The sequence below is a fragment of the Lithobates pipiens genome, unplaced genomic scaffold (assembly GCF_037356315.1).
Source record: "Lithobates pipiens isolate NorthernLeopardFrog02 unplaced genomic scaffold, aLitPip1_a1.2 Scaffold_27, whole genome shotgun sequence".
Classification (NCBI taxonomy): domain Eukaryota; kingdom Metazoa; phylum Chordata; class Amphibia; order Anura; family Ranidae; genus Lithobates; species Lithobates pipiens.
In genome coordinates, this window is record NW_027507788.1 from 166,828,852 (window position 1) to 166,845,522 (window position 16,671).

Here is a 16,671-nt window from a genome sequence, read left to right on the forward strand (position 1 = left end):
ATTTAGGATAACCATTCCTTTGGGGATTTCACCAACAGCCTCTCCAAGCGGTAAATGGAAACCTCTCATGCTAATTTTTTCTCATAAAGATATATCTTTATGAGAAAAAAGAGAGAACAAATTAGGTGGTGGTGAAGTCACTTGTTTGGTGGATATAAGAAGCACTTTATTAAAGGAGCACTTTATACAGGAGGAACTTATTGGCACTGGAGTGATCACTCACTCAGGACATTCATTGTGCACTTGAATTAATTGTTTTGTTCACATAAAATTTTTATTTATTTTTGCTTGTAGTATTTTTGAGGTATTGTTTACAATAATGAATTGCACTTTATACTATTTTATACTATTATTATTATTTAGGATTTATATAGCGCCAACAGTTTGCGCAGCGCTTTCTACTATAGAAGATACATGCTCCTATTGAGGGTGGAGAAAGTAATCTTATAGGAGTTTTAATTTATGCACGGCACCTTGTGGGTTTTATATAACACTGTGGAAGTGATATTTGACATTTAAAAATTTGTGGTGGTAGTTAACGCAATCCACGTTTATATACATATTTTGAATTAAATTTGCTCACACACAAGCCTGGTTTAACTGTAGTTCCTCCCTTCAGTCAATAGGCGGCACTTATGGACACTGACAGATGGCACTGATAGGCAGCATTTATGAGCACTGAATGGTGGCTGGCACTGATTGCTGGCACTGATTGCTGGCACTGATGGCTGGCACTGAAATGCAGCAATGACATGAGGAAAGGCTTTATTTTGAAATTCTATGCTGCAACGCCCATCTTAGTACACCCTGCACTCGGCTGAAGTAAGCAGCAGCAGACATCTTGTTACACCCAGCCCAAAATATATGGGCTGGGTGTAGCAAGATCTCCGCTGCTGGCTTACTGCAGCCGAGTGCAGGGTGTACCAAGATGGGTGTCGGGATGTTCAGACACTGATGTCGACCGAATGTGATGGCTCTGGTCACCGATCCTGATGCTCTGCACCCCTGCCAGCTTACCTAGCTAGTTCCACCACAGGTGAGGACTAGCTCTGCTCTGCTGACTCTGCCCACTGACTCCGCCTGCAGACCAGGTATCGGATAAGGCATCAGGAGCATTTGTGCGAGTACAAGTACTCTTGCAAATTCTCGGTATGTGTCCCCGACACTAGTATCGGGACAACCTTTTTTTTTGCCATCTGTGTCCCATAGTGGAGATTTGCTTCCCTTCCTGTCTCGTAGCCAAAATAGGAAGTGAGACGATATCCCTCCAAAGTAAAGGAATCCCTAGCTGTCACCAGAACAAGTGTCCTCATTGGTAGATATCCCCACTACTGTTGTTCAAATGACAACCCAAAATAAAGGATTTTTTTTTTACTTTCACTTTCGATGATAACCTTAAACATGACAAATAGAGCGGGTGAATCTCCCTAACTGGATCAGAAAGCAAAAAATAAAATCAGGACAGATGATTAATACCTCTCCAGTCTATCCAAAACGAAAAAAATAAATTTTGCCTTTTGGTTATACTTTTAACAATTTACATCGGCAAAATGTTTAGGGAGCAGTAGTGAAGGAGGAAGTGTTTGTGCTGCCCAGAGAATCCAATTGGATATGATGGTGAACATAAGACAACACTCCTTCCTGTCGCTTTTTATCTGGAGGACCCTTCTTAACCAGTAGCAAGTAATCTCCCAAATCCTTTAGCATAGCAGAATTTTTGAATAGGGTGTGCTTGTATTGAAAGACATCATAAAATCAAGAAGGTAGTGCTGTGCTGAAAGGCAAAATTTCAGACCTCTGCTGTAGAATGTTTCCATCTATGTTTTTTCACTTTTTTTCATCCTTTGTTACATACAGTATCATTGCTATTAACCTTTTGCAGCCAATTCTTTCTACATGCACTGCATTGATGGCTGGTTTCCTGATGGTGACAACAGTGGACCATTCTTGTGTAGCACCCTTCTAATGCAGAGTAGGCTTCTAGTTAATTTTGTTAGCTCCACTGTAATCAGATAAGCACAGGGTTTATATTTTGGGCTGCTAAGCATTTCACTGTTGCTCCTCCGTGTCTTCTAGAGGATTCTAGAACTATAGTTGGGGGGGGGAAGAGCAGAGAATGCAGCCTGAATATTTATGGCACTCCAACCAATCCCCAAGGAAGTGTGCCCAGAAGGTGGTGAAAAAGCTCAAAAATAGCCTGAGCAGCAGCAGCAGGCATCAAGAGTCTGGTGGATATGGACAGGAGACAACCAATGATCCTGAGTAAGCAACCCCATTGCTGAGAAGCTAGTGACCGTCGCTTTTAAACTATAAAAAGAGTAATAGTCACCATTGGCATAGAGATCCCGTGGGACATTTTGTTTTTTTTTGTACTGTGCAGCCAGAAAGTTAAGGAGTCCTCAAATTATTCTACAGTTTCCTGGGGTATGCCATGCTCCCTCTCCCTATCTCAGTTCATCGTTCTCATAAAAAAAAAAAAAAAAAAAAAAAAAAAACCCCAGACTGTTATTTGGAGACAGTGGAGGAATGCAGGAAATGCTGTGTTTATGTTCCTGGCTGTGGGTGGAGGAGAATGGACTGCATTCACAAGTGGCTCTTAGGAGGATGAGCTACACTAGTTACATGAAATGCCCATATGTAGCCTCTATCATAAGCCTGTGTGACAGGGTGTCAATGTAGGAGAACTAATGAGAAACAGGGAAAGAACAAGGACTTTTATAGCAGGACTACCAGGGATTATTTTATAAAAATATGAGATTTAAGTGATGGGGTTTACATCTACCCTAAAAAGCAACAGTGGTAAAATTATCTATATAATCCATTGCAGCCAGATTTAGGAGAGCAGGACATGTTTGAGGTGGGTTTTTAAGCTTCCTGAATATGTTCTGGGTAAGTCTGGTGGCTGGGCCCTTTGATTGGCTTAATTAAGAATGTGAGAAATGGCAAGAAGCCTACAGGTGGTGTATTTGGAAACGCATATTCCTGCACCAAACAGATGAGCATTAGGGACTCCCAGATAACAGACCACAAATGGAAGAGAGCGGGAAGGTAATTACAGATATTCTGGGGAAAAAACACATCTCAACCCTTTGTTTTCAGTATTTTGTGTTGTAATTAAATCAGTTTGTAGCATAATTTGAATCTCCTCACAATTTTATCAACTTTCTTTTTTGGCTTCCCACAGTTATACACCCATTATGGCACGAGATTTAAGAGTTCCCATGGACCAGGATTTGGATGTCGAAATTGCTCCCAGGGAGCCTAAAAAGTTACCCAAACAGGCTCGTGAAAATCCGCCTTTGACTGTAGACCGTTCACATCACTTAGCGGAGCACAAAAAGCCCCGTCAGCGATATATGGAAAAAGATGGCAAGTGCAACGTTCATCATGGCAACGTAAAGGAAACCTACCGCTACTTCAGTGACATGTTCACATCTTTGGTTGACCTAAAGTGGCACTTTAGCCTGTTTATTTTCACGCTCGTGTACACAGTTACATGGTTATTTTTTGGACTCAATTGGTGGTTTATTGCTTATCTCAGAGGAGACTTGGAACATTTAGGGGACAAGGACTGGGTTCCTTGTGTGGAGAATCTAAATGGCTTTGTTTCTGCTTTCCTCTTTTCCATTGAGACAGAGACCACCATTGGCTATGGCTACCGAGTTATTACGGAGAAGTGCCCCGAAGGAATAGTTCTGCTTCTCATTCAGGCAATTCTTGGCTCTATCGTTAATGCTCTTATGGTGGGGTGTATGTTTGTAAAGATAAGTCAGCCAAAAAAACGAGCTGAAACCCTGATGTTCTCCAACAATGCGGTGATTTCCTTGCGAGATGGTAAATTATGCCTCATGTTTAGAGTTGGAGATCTCCGAAGCTCCCATATTGTGGAGGCCTCAATCCGAGCCAAACTCATTAAATCCAAGCAGACCAAGGAAGGCGAGTTCATCCCGCTTAATCAGACAGACATTAATGTTGGCTTTGATACGGGAGACGACCGCCTCTTTCTGGTCTCCCCACTAATCATTTCACATGAAATCAACGAAAAGAGTCCGTTCTGGGAGATGTCCCGTGCGCAACATGAGATGGAGGACTTTGAGATTGTGGTCATCTTGGAAGGCATGGTTGAAGCTACAGGTAGGTCACCTTACATTGAACCTTTATATTCAGAAAACAGAGGTTGCTAATGACTACCTCATTTTCAAAATACAGGTAGATTGGTTGTTACATTGATATTCTTTTATGTAATAAGTTTCGGTCACTGAGCAGAAATAAGTTTGCAGATGAGGGAATTTAGAGAAAGTTAGAAGTCCTTATCTGTAAACTTGTGCTAGGTCATTGATTTCAAAGCCGGATATACACCCAGCAGTTTATGCTTCTTCAAATTTAAACTACCAATGCAGCTGGTTAAGTGAGACTGCATGGCTGGAGGAGGTCAGCCAGCAGAGACAAAATCTTTACTTAGGAGATCTTGCTGCTGGAGCACATCAGTATTCACTTATAATCATAGGCGAGCACAGGGTCCCTAATCACTATGCCCAGTGCCGATTCCCCGTGCTGCTGGCTTCCCTTCTCTCCTCTCCTCCCCAGCTGCTGCTGCGGATGTTTCAGGATGGAGAGTGGGGGAAGGGGCTCGTAAATATGTAATTTTTATCTCACTCAGTGTCCATTCATAACTGAAGAATAGTAAACCATTTACTAGGCTTCATTTGTGAATGAACAAGAAGCCGCTCAGTACAGAGCACTTCCCATTCATTCACAGTCCAGTGCAGCTAAGGCTGCAGAGAAAGGCATGTGTGTTTTGAGCTTCGGGGTGAGCACCTTAAAGCGGTTGTATAGTGTTTTTTTTAAGTTTTACCTACAGGTAAGCCTATAATAAGGCTTACCTGTAGTTAAAAATAATATCTCCTAAACCTGTGTGATTTAGGAGATATTCCCCTCGCAATGAGCCGCTGACTGCAGCAGCGCATGCGCACAGGGGATTTTCGGCTGAAAGCCCGACAGACGCTGGACTTTGCCGGAAACAAATCTCCCACGCGCATGCGCAGGAGTGACGATATCGCAGCTCCGGTCACGCACAGCGCCGGAGCCGCAATACCCGGAAGACACGCCGAGGGAACATGTCAGCTCCCTCGGCGTGGATCATCGGAGATATCGGGGCCTCGTTCTAAGGTAAGTATTTCATAATGAGCTAGTATGCGGTGCATGCTAGTTCATTATGCCTTTTCCCTTGCAGGTCTGAAAAATAAAATAAAAAAAAAACAGCGGGTTTAATACCGCTTTAATCCAATAGGCTGCGCACACCTATGCTCATAATATTTTACTCCTGTAAAAAATGGATCTTTAACCTAATTTCTGTTTAGTGAAATATGCAGCTTTGTACTATACGTGTTTGTATGGTGAATCACCCATAGATAATGATAGTTATTTGTCGAGGTTCCTTTGTTCATTTTGGCAGCAAGTATGATCCTGATAAACCTTTGGATTGGTAATGTGTGTTGTGTATAATTGATGTTTGTTATACTGGCGTGTTGTCGAAGTGCAGTTATTTTCCCAGACCTGCTTCACTGACACAAGGTTTCAACTACAACAAACTGCAAGATTAAAAGCTTCTCATTGGTCATGGGTATGGATTAGTCAAGGAGTGAGATGACACAGAGTTGAAGGGTAAGTGAAGAGAATTTGCAACAACAATCGGTCAATTACACAGGAATGTTGAATCTCTGTATTCAAAATAAATTGCTGTTTTCATCATTTCCTGTTGCACACTGCCCATATTATATAATAGTTCATACTGTGACTTGTGCAAAGCAGTCCTTTGTGTTAATCTCTAGTATGCAAATGTATAGTCCTGTATTAACATACCAGAAGGCATGTATGCATGTACACCATGTGCTTGTTAGTGTATATATACCTGAACCTTGTGTTTAAATTGTTATCTTTTGCTGTTCAAAGCCATTAGAACATTTGGTTGACATTGTTACATTGACATTGTTACATTCCTATCCAATATCTTGGAGTTTAGATCTTCTCTTCTTATGTTTTCAGGGCACAGTAAAACTGTGCGACCAAAAAAATTTGGGAGATTCCATTGTTTTTTGCTCCAGGATGCCATCTAGAGTTTTGCTTCACTGTCTAGTGAGTCTCTGGGCTGGAACAAATATGCAGAATGGTAGACCTCCTGCATATTCTGTTTAAGCGATTTATGAGACCATGGTAAGATGGCAGGGATATTTCTGCTCCTTTAAGATCAAAGCCATTCTGGCCCCATATCTCTGTCCTGCAGGTTCACTTTAAAGAAAAGCTACATAACTAACACGTATCTGCATTTTTTTATGCACCTTTTAAACTGTATAAGAATATTAATGTACTAGTCATACTGGTTTATTGACTCCAGTTATAGAATCCAATCTGCATGGAATAGTAATATTATGTGGGTTTACTTCATATTTCCCTCCAGAAATTCAAAAATATTCTAGTTGGTTAATTGTTTGGCTCATTGTATTTAGTTTGCAGGGAAGTTCTGGTACTATACTTTTTTTTTATCTACCCTGACAAGCCCGGAGAATAGTCAAAATACTGTATACCACATTTATGTGTCACTAGATATACAAAACAACTAGGAAGGAACCACATGTAGCAGCCTAATGCATTGTAGTTCTATTGTTTCCAGTTCATCAAAAAAACCTATGATGTAGAAAAATGTCTAAAAAAAAAAAAAAAAAAAAAAAAGATCTTTATGAGTTTTATAAATATGTACCGGTAAGCATTGTTTTTTGTCCTATGGGAATAAAATTACTTCTAGAGAACAATTATAGACCACCATGCATCATATTATTATTCATAAACTGTTCAGGGCATTTTATTTGTAATCTTATTTTAATTGTTATGTTCAGGTGAGATTCAATATTTCACTGGTGCTAACAAATTTTAAGATGCATGTTCTCCATTTAGTATTATTACTTCTTCCTCAAGGATTAATGGCCGGTCATTTTGAACCATGCTGAGTGCACATTATTGGTTTCCTAAAGTGTAACTAAAGGCACAACTTATTTTTGGGTACAGTGGAGAGGGATTACAAAGTCTGTCCACTTTTTTTTTTTTTTTACTGGTAGTTTCCCTGTTGAGGAGATTCAACATCTCTATTTGTCCTATTTCTTGCTGGAAGTGAAAGTAAAAGTGAAAGAAAAGCTACATTTTTGGGTTGACTTAAGAACAGGAATTGTGTTGTAGTGTTCCAATGGGGACACTAGTTCTGGTACTTCCGCTGACACCCTGGGATTCCATCACTCACTACCTGTTTTGGCTATGGCAGAGGAAGTGAAGGGAAATCTCCCATGGGGGGGGATGGGAAAAAAGGTTTATAACCCTCCCATACCCATCCAGAATGCAAAAAAAATTTTTTGCCTACACTTTAATTTCCTTTCTGACTATCTGCTGCATTACAGTGAAGAATAGAATACTTGTTTCTGACTTTAAATACATTTGACTTGCATGCCAGCCTTGGCACAGTGCACAAAGAAGGGCTCGTATGGCATCCCTGAAGCCAGTCTTGTATGACATGGTTTGAAGCCTATCTTATAAAACCTCAGCTGCTGCTGCTTTCAATCTTCTTCAATAGCACAGCCGTGATTTCTGCCGTTTCTCGTTTAAATAAGAAATGTCCTGTCCTTGCCTGGGAAAGTAGACAGACATAGTACTGGAACCCTGAGGTTTCAGTCTAGGTTTATTTTAAATTATTATCATCCAGTAGTATAGGATGGGGTAAATAGAATCTGCTTTTTGGGCTGGCAGCTTCTGCAAGCTGAAGGTTTCCACAATCGCCTTTTGGTTGTGGTTGGGATGGGTGAATCCAGAAATAAAGTGCCACACAGTGCTATACAAGTCCAATTAGAGTTTTTTTTCCCAATTACAGATTGATTATAAAGTCAGGGCTAAAAATACAACACAAAGTAGAAATTAAAAAAGTTATACATTAGCATACCACATGATTCAGAATGCTAGATAACAAATACCAGTAAGAGAATGAAAAGTGTGAATATATTAAATCAAGAATAGTATTAATAATATAAATAATGGCAATGAGGATGACAATAAATTATTTATAATAAGAGCATCACTCATATTGTAATACCATCAGTAGTATTGGTGATGGCAGTAAGAATGTAATAATAATACATGGCATAAAATAGTAAAAAAAAAAAAAAAGTGTATAAAATTAACAAATCAAAAAATATGAAAAGATAAAATTGGTCTTCAAGAATGCAATCACTAATTTAATATATTGATAACCAAATATGGATCATAAGATATACAGATTTAGAATTTATAAAATTATAGATTGTAAGCTCTAACAAGCAGGGCCCTCTAATCCCTCCTGTATTGATTTGTATTGTAAGTGTACTGTCTGCCCACATGTTGTAAAGCATTTTGCAAACTGTTGGCGCTATATAAATCCTGTATTCTAATAATAAAATTAATGTATCTGAACTATATGTGGCTGTGGTGATATGTGAAGAAGCACAAGCTGGCTTACTGATGGTGACTTTTTTAGAGCATTTTTCATATTCATATTTAATAGTGTTCGTTTTCGTTGTGTGAAAGTGATTTGGACTTCTTGCGGTGTTTTTAGAGTAAGGGTACATGCACACTGGCTTAAAAATGTGCTGTTTCTACAGGACTTTTGTGTTTTGCCTGTAGAAGCAGCGCAACGTTATCCTATGTGTTCATGCACATTAGGAGGTTTAGAAACGCAAGCAGGGAAAAACCCTGCTGGTTTGCATTTTTAATTTTGAGTTTTCTGGCACAAAAAACGCAAACGCGCCTAAACGAGTACAAAAATAGCCTGGGGAACTGGCCTTTTTTTTTTCTCCATGCACAAGTCCAGTGTGCATGGAGCCTTACCATGTTGTAATTTTTGCGCCAGTCTGATTTGATTTATATTAGGTGAGACTCCCAGGACTTCCAAGAGTTTTTGACCTTAGTTCTAGGTTTTTAAAGTGAATGGTTATCATTAATTTAAGTAATTATATAATGATGTATCATGTAATTGAGTAACTTATTATTTAATTATTTAATTATAGTATTTAATTATAGGGCAACCATTAATTTTATAGACCATACATATATAATTATGTCCCATACTTCATACATCAATAAATGTAATAATTTTGGGATCTTGAGTAATTATTATTTTTTTTTTTTTGTGAAAGTATTTTTTTAAATGTTAACAGTACACAGAATAGAAGTGTATTCAGATGCTGGGCTACAGCAATTTGGAAATGGAAACATTGCACTTTATTCTTCCATCCTTCAATGGAGATAGCAATGTTATGCTAGACCATCCTTTTTAGGAGCCAGAGCTAAAGCCAAGCAAGCCCATAGACATTTATGCAGTGCACTGAGAATTCTGGGAGTATTATTTTGAGATGGCAGCCATATAATGGGAAGAATGGACTCCTTACCAGTCAAATCCCTATAGCCACTGTTCAATAGGAGTAGTGGAGAGAGTTTTTTAATAAACTGCCCGGGAAAGCACTTCCTCTTCGCACCAAGGGAATTGGACCCCTTTCACACAATTTTTCCAATCAGGTCCACCTGTCAGTTTTTCAGGGGGACCGGTTTGGACGTTTTTATTTATTCCTATGGAACGGCAGGTTTAAATGAGCATGTGTCTACTTCCAATACCATCTGGTCCACTAAAAGCAAACAGAATGGAATCTATTCTCTTCCATATAGGTGGATCGGAGGTAGTGAGGTGTAAACGGCCAGCGTAGTCTGTATACACCTGGCCGCCCATAGAGCAGAGCAGCCTCTGTCTATGTCCGCTTTGCATAAACTAAGCATACACAAACCTGTCATCCGCCCACTATCCTCTAATCAGTAGGAAATCTGTGGGTGGATCATGTGGCGATTGGAACGCAGTCCGCCTTGTGTGAAAGAAGCCTTAGAGAGAGAGAGTGATTGAGCACCTCTGGATATTCACCTGCCAGCGGGAGATGACACCAGTGAAGATCTGAGACTGAGAGTGACTTCCGGGAGCAGTGCAGCGCCTCCCATATCAATGCATCTTCACTACTCCAGCAGGGAGAATGGAACGTTCACTCACCCTCTGCTTCCCACTGCTTAACCTCTGCTTCCCACCTTGTACAGTGAGAGGTCACTGCAGCATCCCGGGGACTACTGAGGGGGCTATTTTTTCATTGCTGATACTGCTAGCAGGGACTGAGCCACTGAAAGCAGGACACCAAGCATACCCAATCCAATATCGCATTATGCCAAACCTTTACGGTATCTAAAGTACATCTATACTGTACCTATACTGCATGCAGGTTAACTGTGGCTGTCAAGTGCAGGCACTGGACTGCTGGCTGAACAGAGTGACTGGACTGTTGGCTGAGTGGAATCCTGCCATAGCTGACCACAATCGGCTGAGACCTCCGAGAGGCTTCTCATTGCACAGGACCTTGCCACAGACACAAAAGCTTTCTCCCAGGGAAGGTGTGAGGTATGATTTGGAACCAAGCACTTCCAATGCTTGTAAGGAAGGAAAAGAGGGAATGCCTCAGCAGGATTGCAAGATAAATCACAAGAACTCCTATTTCTCTTGCTTGCTTTGCACTGAATAAGATCACATGTCCAGAGACACTGAAGACGGCACCCTGGGCCTGGTAAGAAACCAACCTTGCACAAGCTAATCTTTTGTCTGCTGGGAACTGTTGTGCTTTCCTCAAGGGCCCCAACTTTGCCGGTTAATTTATTATTTATTTTTTGTCATTCACTGTCCAGTGGTGTAAAATGAGGCCTGTTAAATCAAGTTAAGGGCTGCCTTTATATACTGTTGCTTGGTAAAAACAATTCAGTTCTATTAATTACTGATGGCATGCTGCTGGTGTTTAACAACATTTTTCAGAGTAATATTATTTTCTTACTGATTATTTGTATAAATACAATTGTTAATACTCTCTTCATTTAGACTACGCGTGGCCTAATACATTCTTTGAAATGCACCAAGGTGTGCTGGGAAGTGCTCTGTGAGAGAGATCTGTCATCTTCAGGTGTGCATAGTAATCACAAGACCATTCTGCAGCTTCTCCTGGGGTAGGGGGGCTTGCTCGGATTTGAATTTGGGACTGAGAAAAAAAAGTGATTACCACCTCCACCAGCCAGGCTACCATGATGTACACCATCACTGCTGCGGAGTGGTTTGAATCACAGAATGGCAGGTTTGGGCTCTATGTAGTTGAAGGCATTGCTGGTTTCACCTGGACAGATAAACAGATCCAGAAATTGATAACATTAGTACCTGGGCAAAAAACATTTGTGGTGGACACAAAAGGCAGCTTTTCACCCTTATGCTTTATTAGAATGGTGGAGAGGAATCCCGACCGTCTTTTAAGGGGATAGCCTGCAGCTAACGGGATCTTGAAGCCCAGCTTACACAGGCAAGTATATCGATCCAGATACCCAGAAAGTTCTGGTTCCTTAGCATTGGATTCAGGAGTACCAGATACTATTGCCACCCGATCCTCAACTGAGTGTCTAGAAGCTTTGTGGGAGATTTATGGGAGCATAGAAGACTGTTCTAAATTGGTTTACATATTCTCTCACACCTATCATGTGCAGCTGGATAAGATTCTACACCAGATCATTCTGAAAGGTAGCAGTGAGCCAGACAGCACAAGCAAGGCTTTGTTGACAAAGACTCTTTAAGGGGCTCTCTCATTAGATGCCATAATGTTGAAACGTTGAACTAGAGCCTAGAATAAGCCATTAACTTAATCCAAATTGAAGAGGAGGCTCTGTGTAAGGCTTATAAAGCTGCTGTTAGTTCATCAAATGCATCTATTGTGGAGATAGGAACTATTGGCACAGTGGAAGTCCAATCCGATGTAGCTGCTTTAGAGACACAGATGTCTCAGATGATGGAGCTAATGACTCTCAAGACCTACCCAGACAAAGGCATCACAGAATACTCTCATTGCAAAGCTGTCAAGATTCATGGTCTGCTATAATTGTGGGGGTGTACGGTCACTAACGCATGGCTGTCTTAATCAACCCAAGCCACAGACAATTACAAGCCAACCAGGTATGTATCAAAGTCAGCTGGCTCTAGTTCCCAGATTTAAAAAAAGGGTGGGTTCAGCCAAAACCTAGGCTTTGTTGACAAAGACTCTTTAAGGGGCTCTCTCATTAGATGCCATAATGTTGAAACGTTGAACTAGAGCCTAGAATAAGCCATTAACTTAATCCAAATTGAAGAGGAGGCTCTGTGTAAGGCTTATAAAGCTGCTGTTAGTTCATCAAATGCATCTATTGTGGAGATAGGGAACTATTGGCACAGTGGAAGTCCAATCCGATGTAGCTGCTTTAGAGACACAGATGTCTCAGATGATGGAGCTAATGACTCTCAAGACCTACCCAGACAAAGGCATCACAGAATACTCTCATTGCAAAGCTGTCAAGATTCATGGTCTGCTATAATTGTGGGGGTGTTGGTCACTAACGCATGGCTGTCTTAATCAACCCAAGCCACAGACAATTACAAGCCAACCAGGTATGTATCAAAGTCAGCTGGCTCTAGTTCCCAGATTTAAAAAAAGGGTGGGTTCAGCCAAAACCTTTGTGGCAGGACTTATCTAAAGCCTCGATTAGGCCACCCAAATGATCCTCCGATTGATGCAACAGATCGTGGGAGATCAGTGCAAACCAAACCCAAAACTATTGGCCTAGACGGTAACAACCACCATTGGACCAAAAGAGGGGATCAAGCTCAAACTGCTGAAGAAGTCCCCTCAGCTCCTCCAAGCAAGTTCACTGACGGCCCTTCCTTATAGTGCTTGTTCAGTTGAAAAGTGTAAATACCAAAGCACTTCTGGACTCTGGAGCAAGTGACCTTGATCTCATGCAACTTCTTTGACAAACCCCAGAAGCACCTGCCCTTGTAGAAGTTTGAAGATCCAGGGCATAGGGACAAAGAAGCCCCCCTATGATGGTTATCTCCCAGTCAAGCATGAATTCTGACCCACAATGATAGGACAGCTAGAGACTTCTGACACATTGGGCCCACCCTCCAGGGGTAATTGCAGTTCCATGATAGTGGGGACAAACACTGACTTGGTATCAGGAACCATGAATCGGACTGAGACAGAATTTGAATCACACTTGTTTAATAATAATAATAAGGTAAACGGAGTAGTGTCAAACAAAGCGTAGTCAAAACAAGCTAAAGTACAGTAACCGGATAGGGTAGTCAGCCAAGCAAATGTCAGAGAGCCAGGGATAAACATAGTAGTACAGCAAGCAGGATCAGGAGCCAGAAGGAACGTCAGCCAAGCAAGTCTTCAACAGGAACGCAGGAGAAAAGTCTCTGTGATGTGGACAAAGACAAAGGAAGAGATCAAGTGAGCTGGATGACTTTAAGTAGGCAGGACTGACGAGCAGAATCAACAACAGCTGGGTAACTGTGGAGAGAAATGAGAGCTTGAAATTAGGTGACAGCTGAGCGGCCAGCTCAGAGAAGGAAGGGCTGTGCCCAGCCCTGACACTTGGTCCAATGGTTACTTACTCCCTATGTTTCAGAGAGTGATTAAACCCCTGAAAGTGTACATCTCATGCAGCGGTAAGTATACCAACATTTGTTTCAAGAGCAGAAGACCCCAGCTGAAGGAGTGGAAAAGCTATGGAAGTTGGATATGATGAAAAAGGTCTTGCAGCCAGGTGAAGTAATGCGTTTGTGGGCTTCAGCCAAACTGAATTGGGATCAACCTTGTCCTTAGGTTATTCTTTCTCGTGATCTATAGAGTGAAGATTCGAATTTGGAATGCATTCCAGAAGTAGTTTTGACTAAGGCTCTACAGAGAATCCATGGGAAAGTTCCTATAGTGTACATAATAATACTGTTTCTCCAGTTAAGCTTTGGGCAAATGATGGGACATGTGCACCCAGCTATGCCCCTCACACCACAAGGCCACATGACTTGGTGGGGGGGGGGGGGGGAGTCACAGAGGAGTTGTCAGAGGACCGGATCTATTCAAAGAACTACCCATGAGGCCTGAATGGAAAGAACGGGCCAAAGCACAACTTCTGAATTGGCAGAAAGTGTTCTCCAGAAACAAGTTTGGGAGACAAATGTGATGCTGCGCATCCCATGTCAAAGGATAAACCTTTCTGAGATCATTAGCAGACCTGGATAACCTCACTGAACAGATTGTGGCGTTCAAGTGGGCGGGAGTCATACAAGAGTTCAGGAAGCCTCTATGCTTCTCCCATTTTGGTGGTGAGGAAGAAAAAGGGATCGTTGAGAATATGCATTACTATCGCATCCTCAAATAATTAACACTCCCAGAGCAGTACACAACTTCTTCAATATAAGATGCTCTGTAATGTCTATCAGGGCCAAATGGTTCATCATGTTGGATCTCAGAAGTGGATACCATCGTATCCCCATGCACCCTGATGATCGGGAGAAAACCACTTGTATCTGCCCGATGGGGTTCTTTTGTGTTTAATTGGATGCCACAAGGTCTTACAGGATGCCCTGCAACATTCTGGTCTTTGATGGAGCGAACTGTGTTGACATGAACGTATTGAAGTGTTGGAGTACCTGGAGGATATAATTGTCATAGCAGTGTTTATTAACCCCTTCATGCTGGTACATGAAGAGGTTAACTGACACTGGCGCCACTAATGTAGTACAGAAGGATTATTTAGCTGCCACTGGTGACTAATGCATCATTGACCAGTGGCAGCACATTAACTCCTTCATGGTGCACATTACAAAGGTAATTCTAAACCCCTTTAATGGCTGCGCCCAAATCACCATCTTTGGCCACACAATACAATCTGATGGTAAACAAAGGTTCTAAAAGGAGCTGAAGGACCAACCTACATAGGATTAAGCATGTACAATGGCTTGCTTACTTGCATTCATGCTCCTTTGTGCTGGGGCTGCTATCTCTTCCTCTCCTAGCCTTAGTATAATGGCAAATCAAAGGCCGGGACTAGAAATCTTCTATTGGGTGGAAATCACTCTGCCTGACAGAAGTGTATATGCATGCTATCTAGAGTACTGCTGGGTGCAGGAGCGCATTCTGCATCCTGCTGCAGCTCTGCAAATGTCCTGTGTGCACAGTGTGTTCTGGCCAGCGGAGTTGATTTGTGTGCACTGCTGTGCATCTTCAGAGACTTTAGTTCGGCTCAGCTTGACATATTGTAGATTGCCAAGGTGGCAGGCACGTTCAGCACCTGGCGTCATGTTAGATTGTGATCAACTTGTCTGGTGGCCGCGATCGACAGCTAGATCTCACGATTGGCAGGTTTCCAACCCTCATTTTAAATGGCATATATTTCAAAAGCACAATTGCATGCTTTTGGTAAAAGTTGTGAAATTGCAATTTTTGCATTTTCTTTTTGCATGAGTTTTATTAAAGTAGCACTTTGCTCTGCAACCCCAATTCTAGAAATGTTGGGATGTATAAAATCTAAATAAAAACCGAATGCAATGATTTGCTAATCTAGTTCACAATAGAAAATAGAAAACATATGAAATGTTTAAACTGAGAAAATGTAGCATTTTAGGAAAAAATAAGGTCATTTTGAAATTGACAGCCACACATCTCAAAGTTTGGACAGAACCTTGTTTTCCTTGGTGTAGCATCTCTTCTTCTTTTAACAAAACTCTCTGTAAATGTCTGGGAGCTGAGGAGACCACTGGAGTTTTGGGAATGTTGATGTCAGAAACCATGAACCATACAGAGACAGAAGTACAGTAAAATTACACTTGTTAATAAAAATAAAAAAGTAAATAGAGTAGGTGTAGTCAAAGCATAGCCAGAGTTCAGTAACCAGATTGGGTAATCAGCCAGGCCAGAAGTCAGGGATCAGAGTAGAGGATCAGCAAGCAGGATAAGGAGCCAGAAGGGATGTCAGTAAAGCCAGTCTTTAACCACTACAATACAGGGCACTTTCGCCCCCTTCCTTCCCAGCCCAATTTTCAGCTTTCATCGCTCTAGCGCTTTCAGTGACAATTGCGCGGTCATGCTACACTGTACCCAAATGAAATTGTTATCATTTTGTTCGCACAAATAGAGCTTTATTTTGGCGGTATTTATTCATGACTCCGTTTTTTTTTTTGCTATATAAGCGCAAAAAAAGCGGAAATTTGGAAAAAAAACAATATTTTCTTTTTTCTATTTGAAAAGAAATCCAATAAAATCAAATTTTGTCATAAATTTAAGCCAAAATGTATTCTGCTACATGTTTTTGGTAAAAAAAATTCCGTTAAGTGTATAATAATTGGTTTGTGTGATCAGGGACATATGTACGCAAATGATCATGTACATATGTGTGCAGGTGATCACGTACATATGTGTGCAGATAATCATTGGGACATGTGATTTTAGTGGGGCATATGTGGGGGACATGTTTTTATTATTTGGGGACATGTATGTTTTGGGGACATGTGTGTTTTGGGGACATATGTGGGGACTGTGTTTGTACTGTGTGGTGTGTTGTGTGTTGACACTAGACTGATGATCAGTGAGTAAAAAGCTGTAAAAAACAGCTCATACTCACTGATCATCAGCCGGCTGCAGCGTTCTGCTCTCCTCTCCTCAGCGATGACTTCCGTATGAGGAGAGGAGAGCCGATTGCCTAGAAACCGGCTGTTTGTTT

At 41.3% G+C, this 16,671-nt stretch overlaps 1 protein-coding gene across 3 annotated transcripts in view; it reads left to right on the plus strand.

Annotated features, from left to right (window-relative positions):
* Positions 1-16,671, plus strand: part of KCNJ5 (potassium inwardly rectifying channel subfamily J member 5) — a 244,474-nt gene that overhangs the window by 198,757 nt on the left and 29,046 nt on the right. For all 3 annotated transcript variants that reach the window (XM_077457858.1, XM_077457856.1, XM_077457859.1), the window contains one exon: positions 3,185-4,134. In XM_077457858.1, coding sequence (XP_077313984.1) covers positions 3,185-4,134 — 950 coding nt within the window. The remainder of the gene's footprint in view (positions 1-3,184; positions 4,135-16,671) is intronic.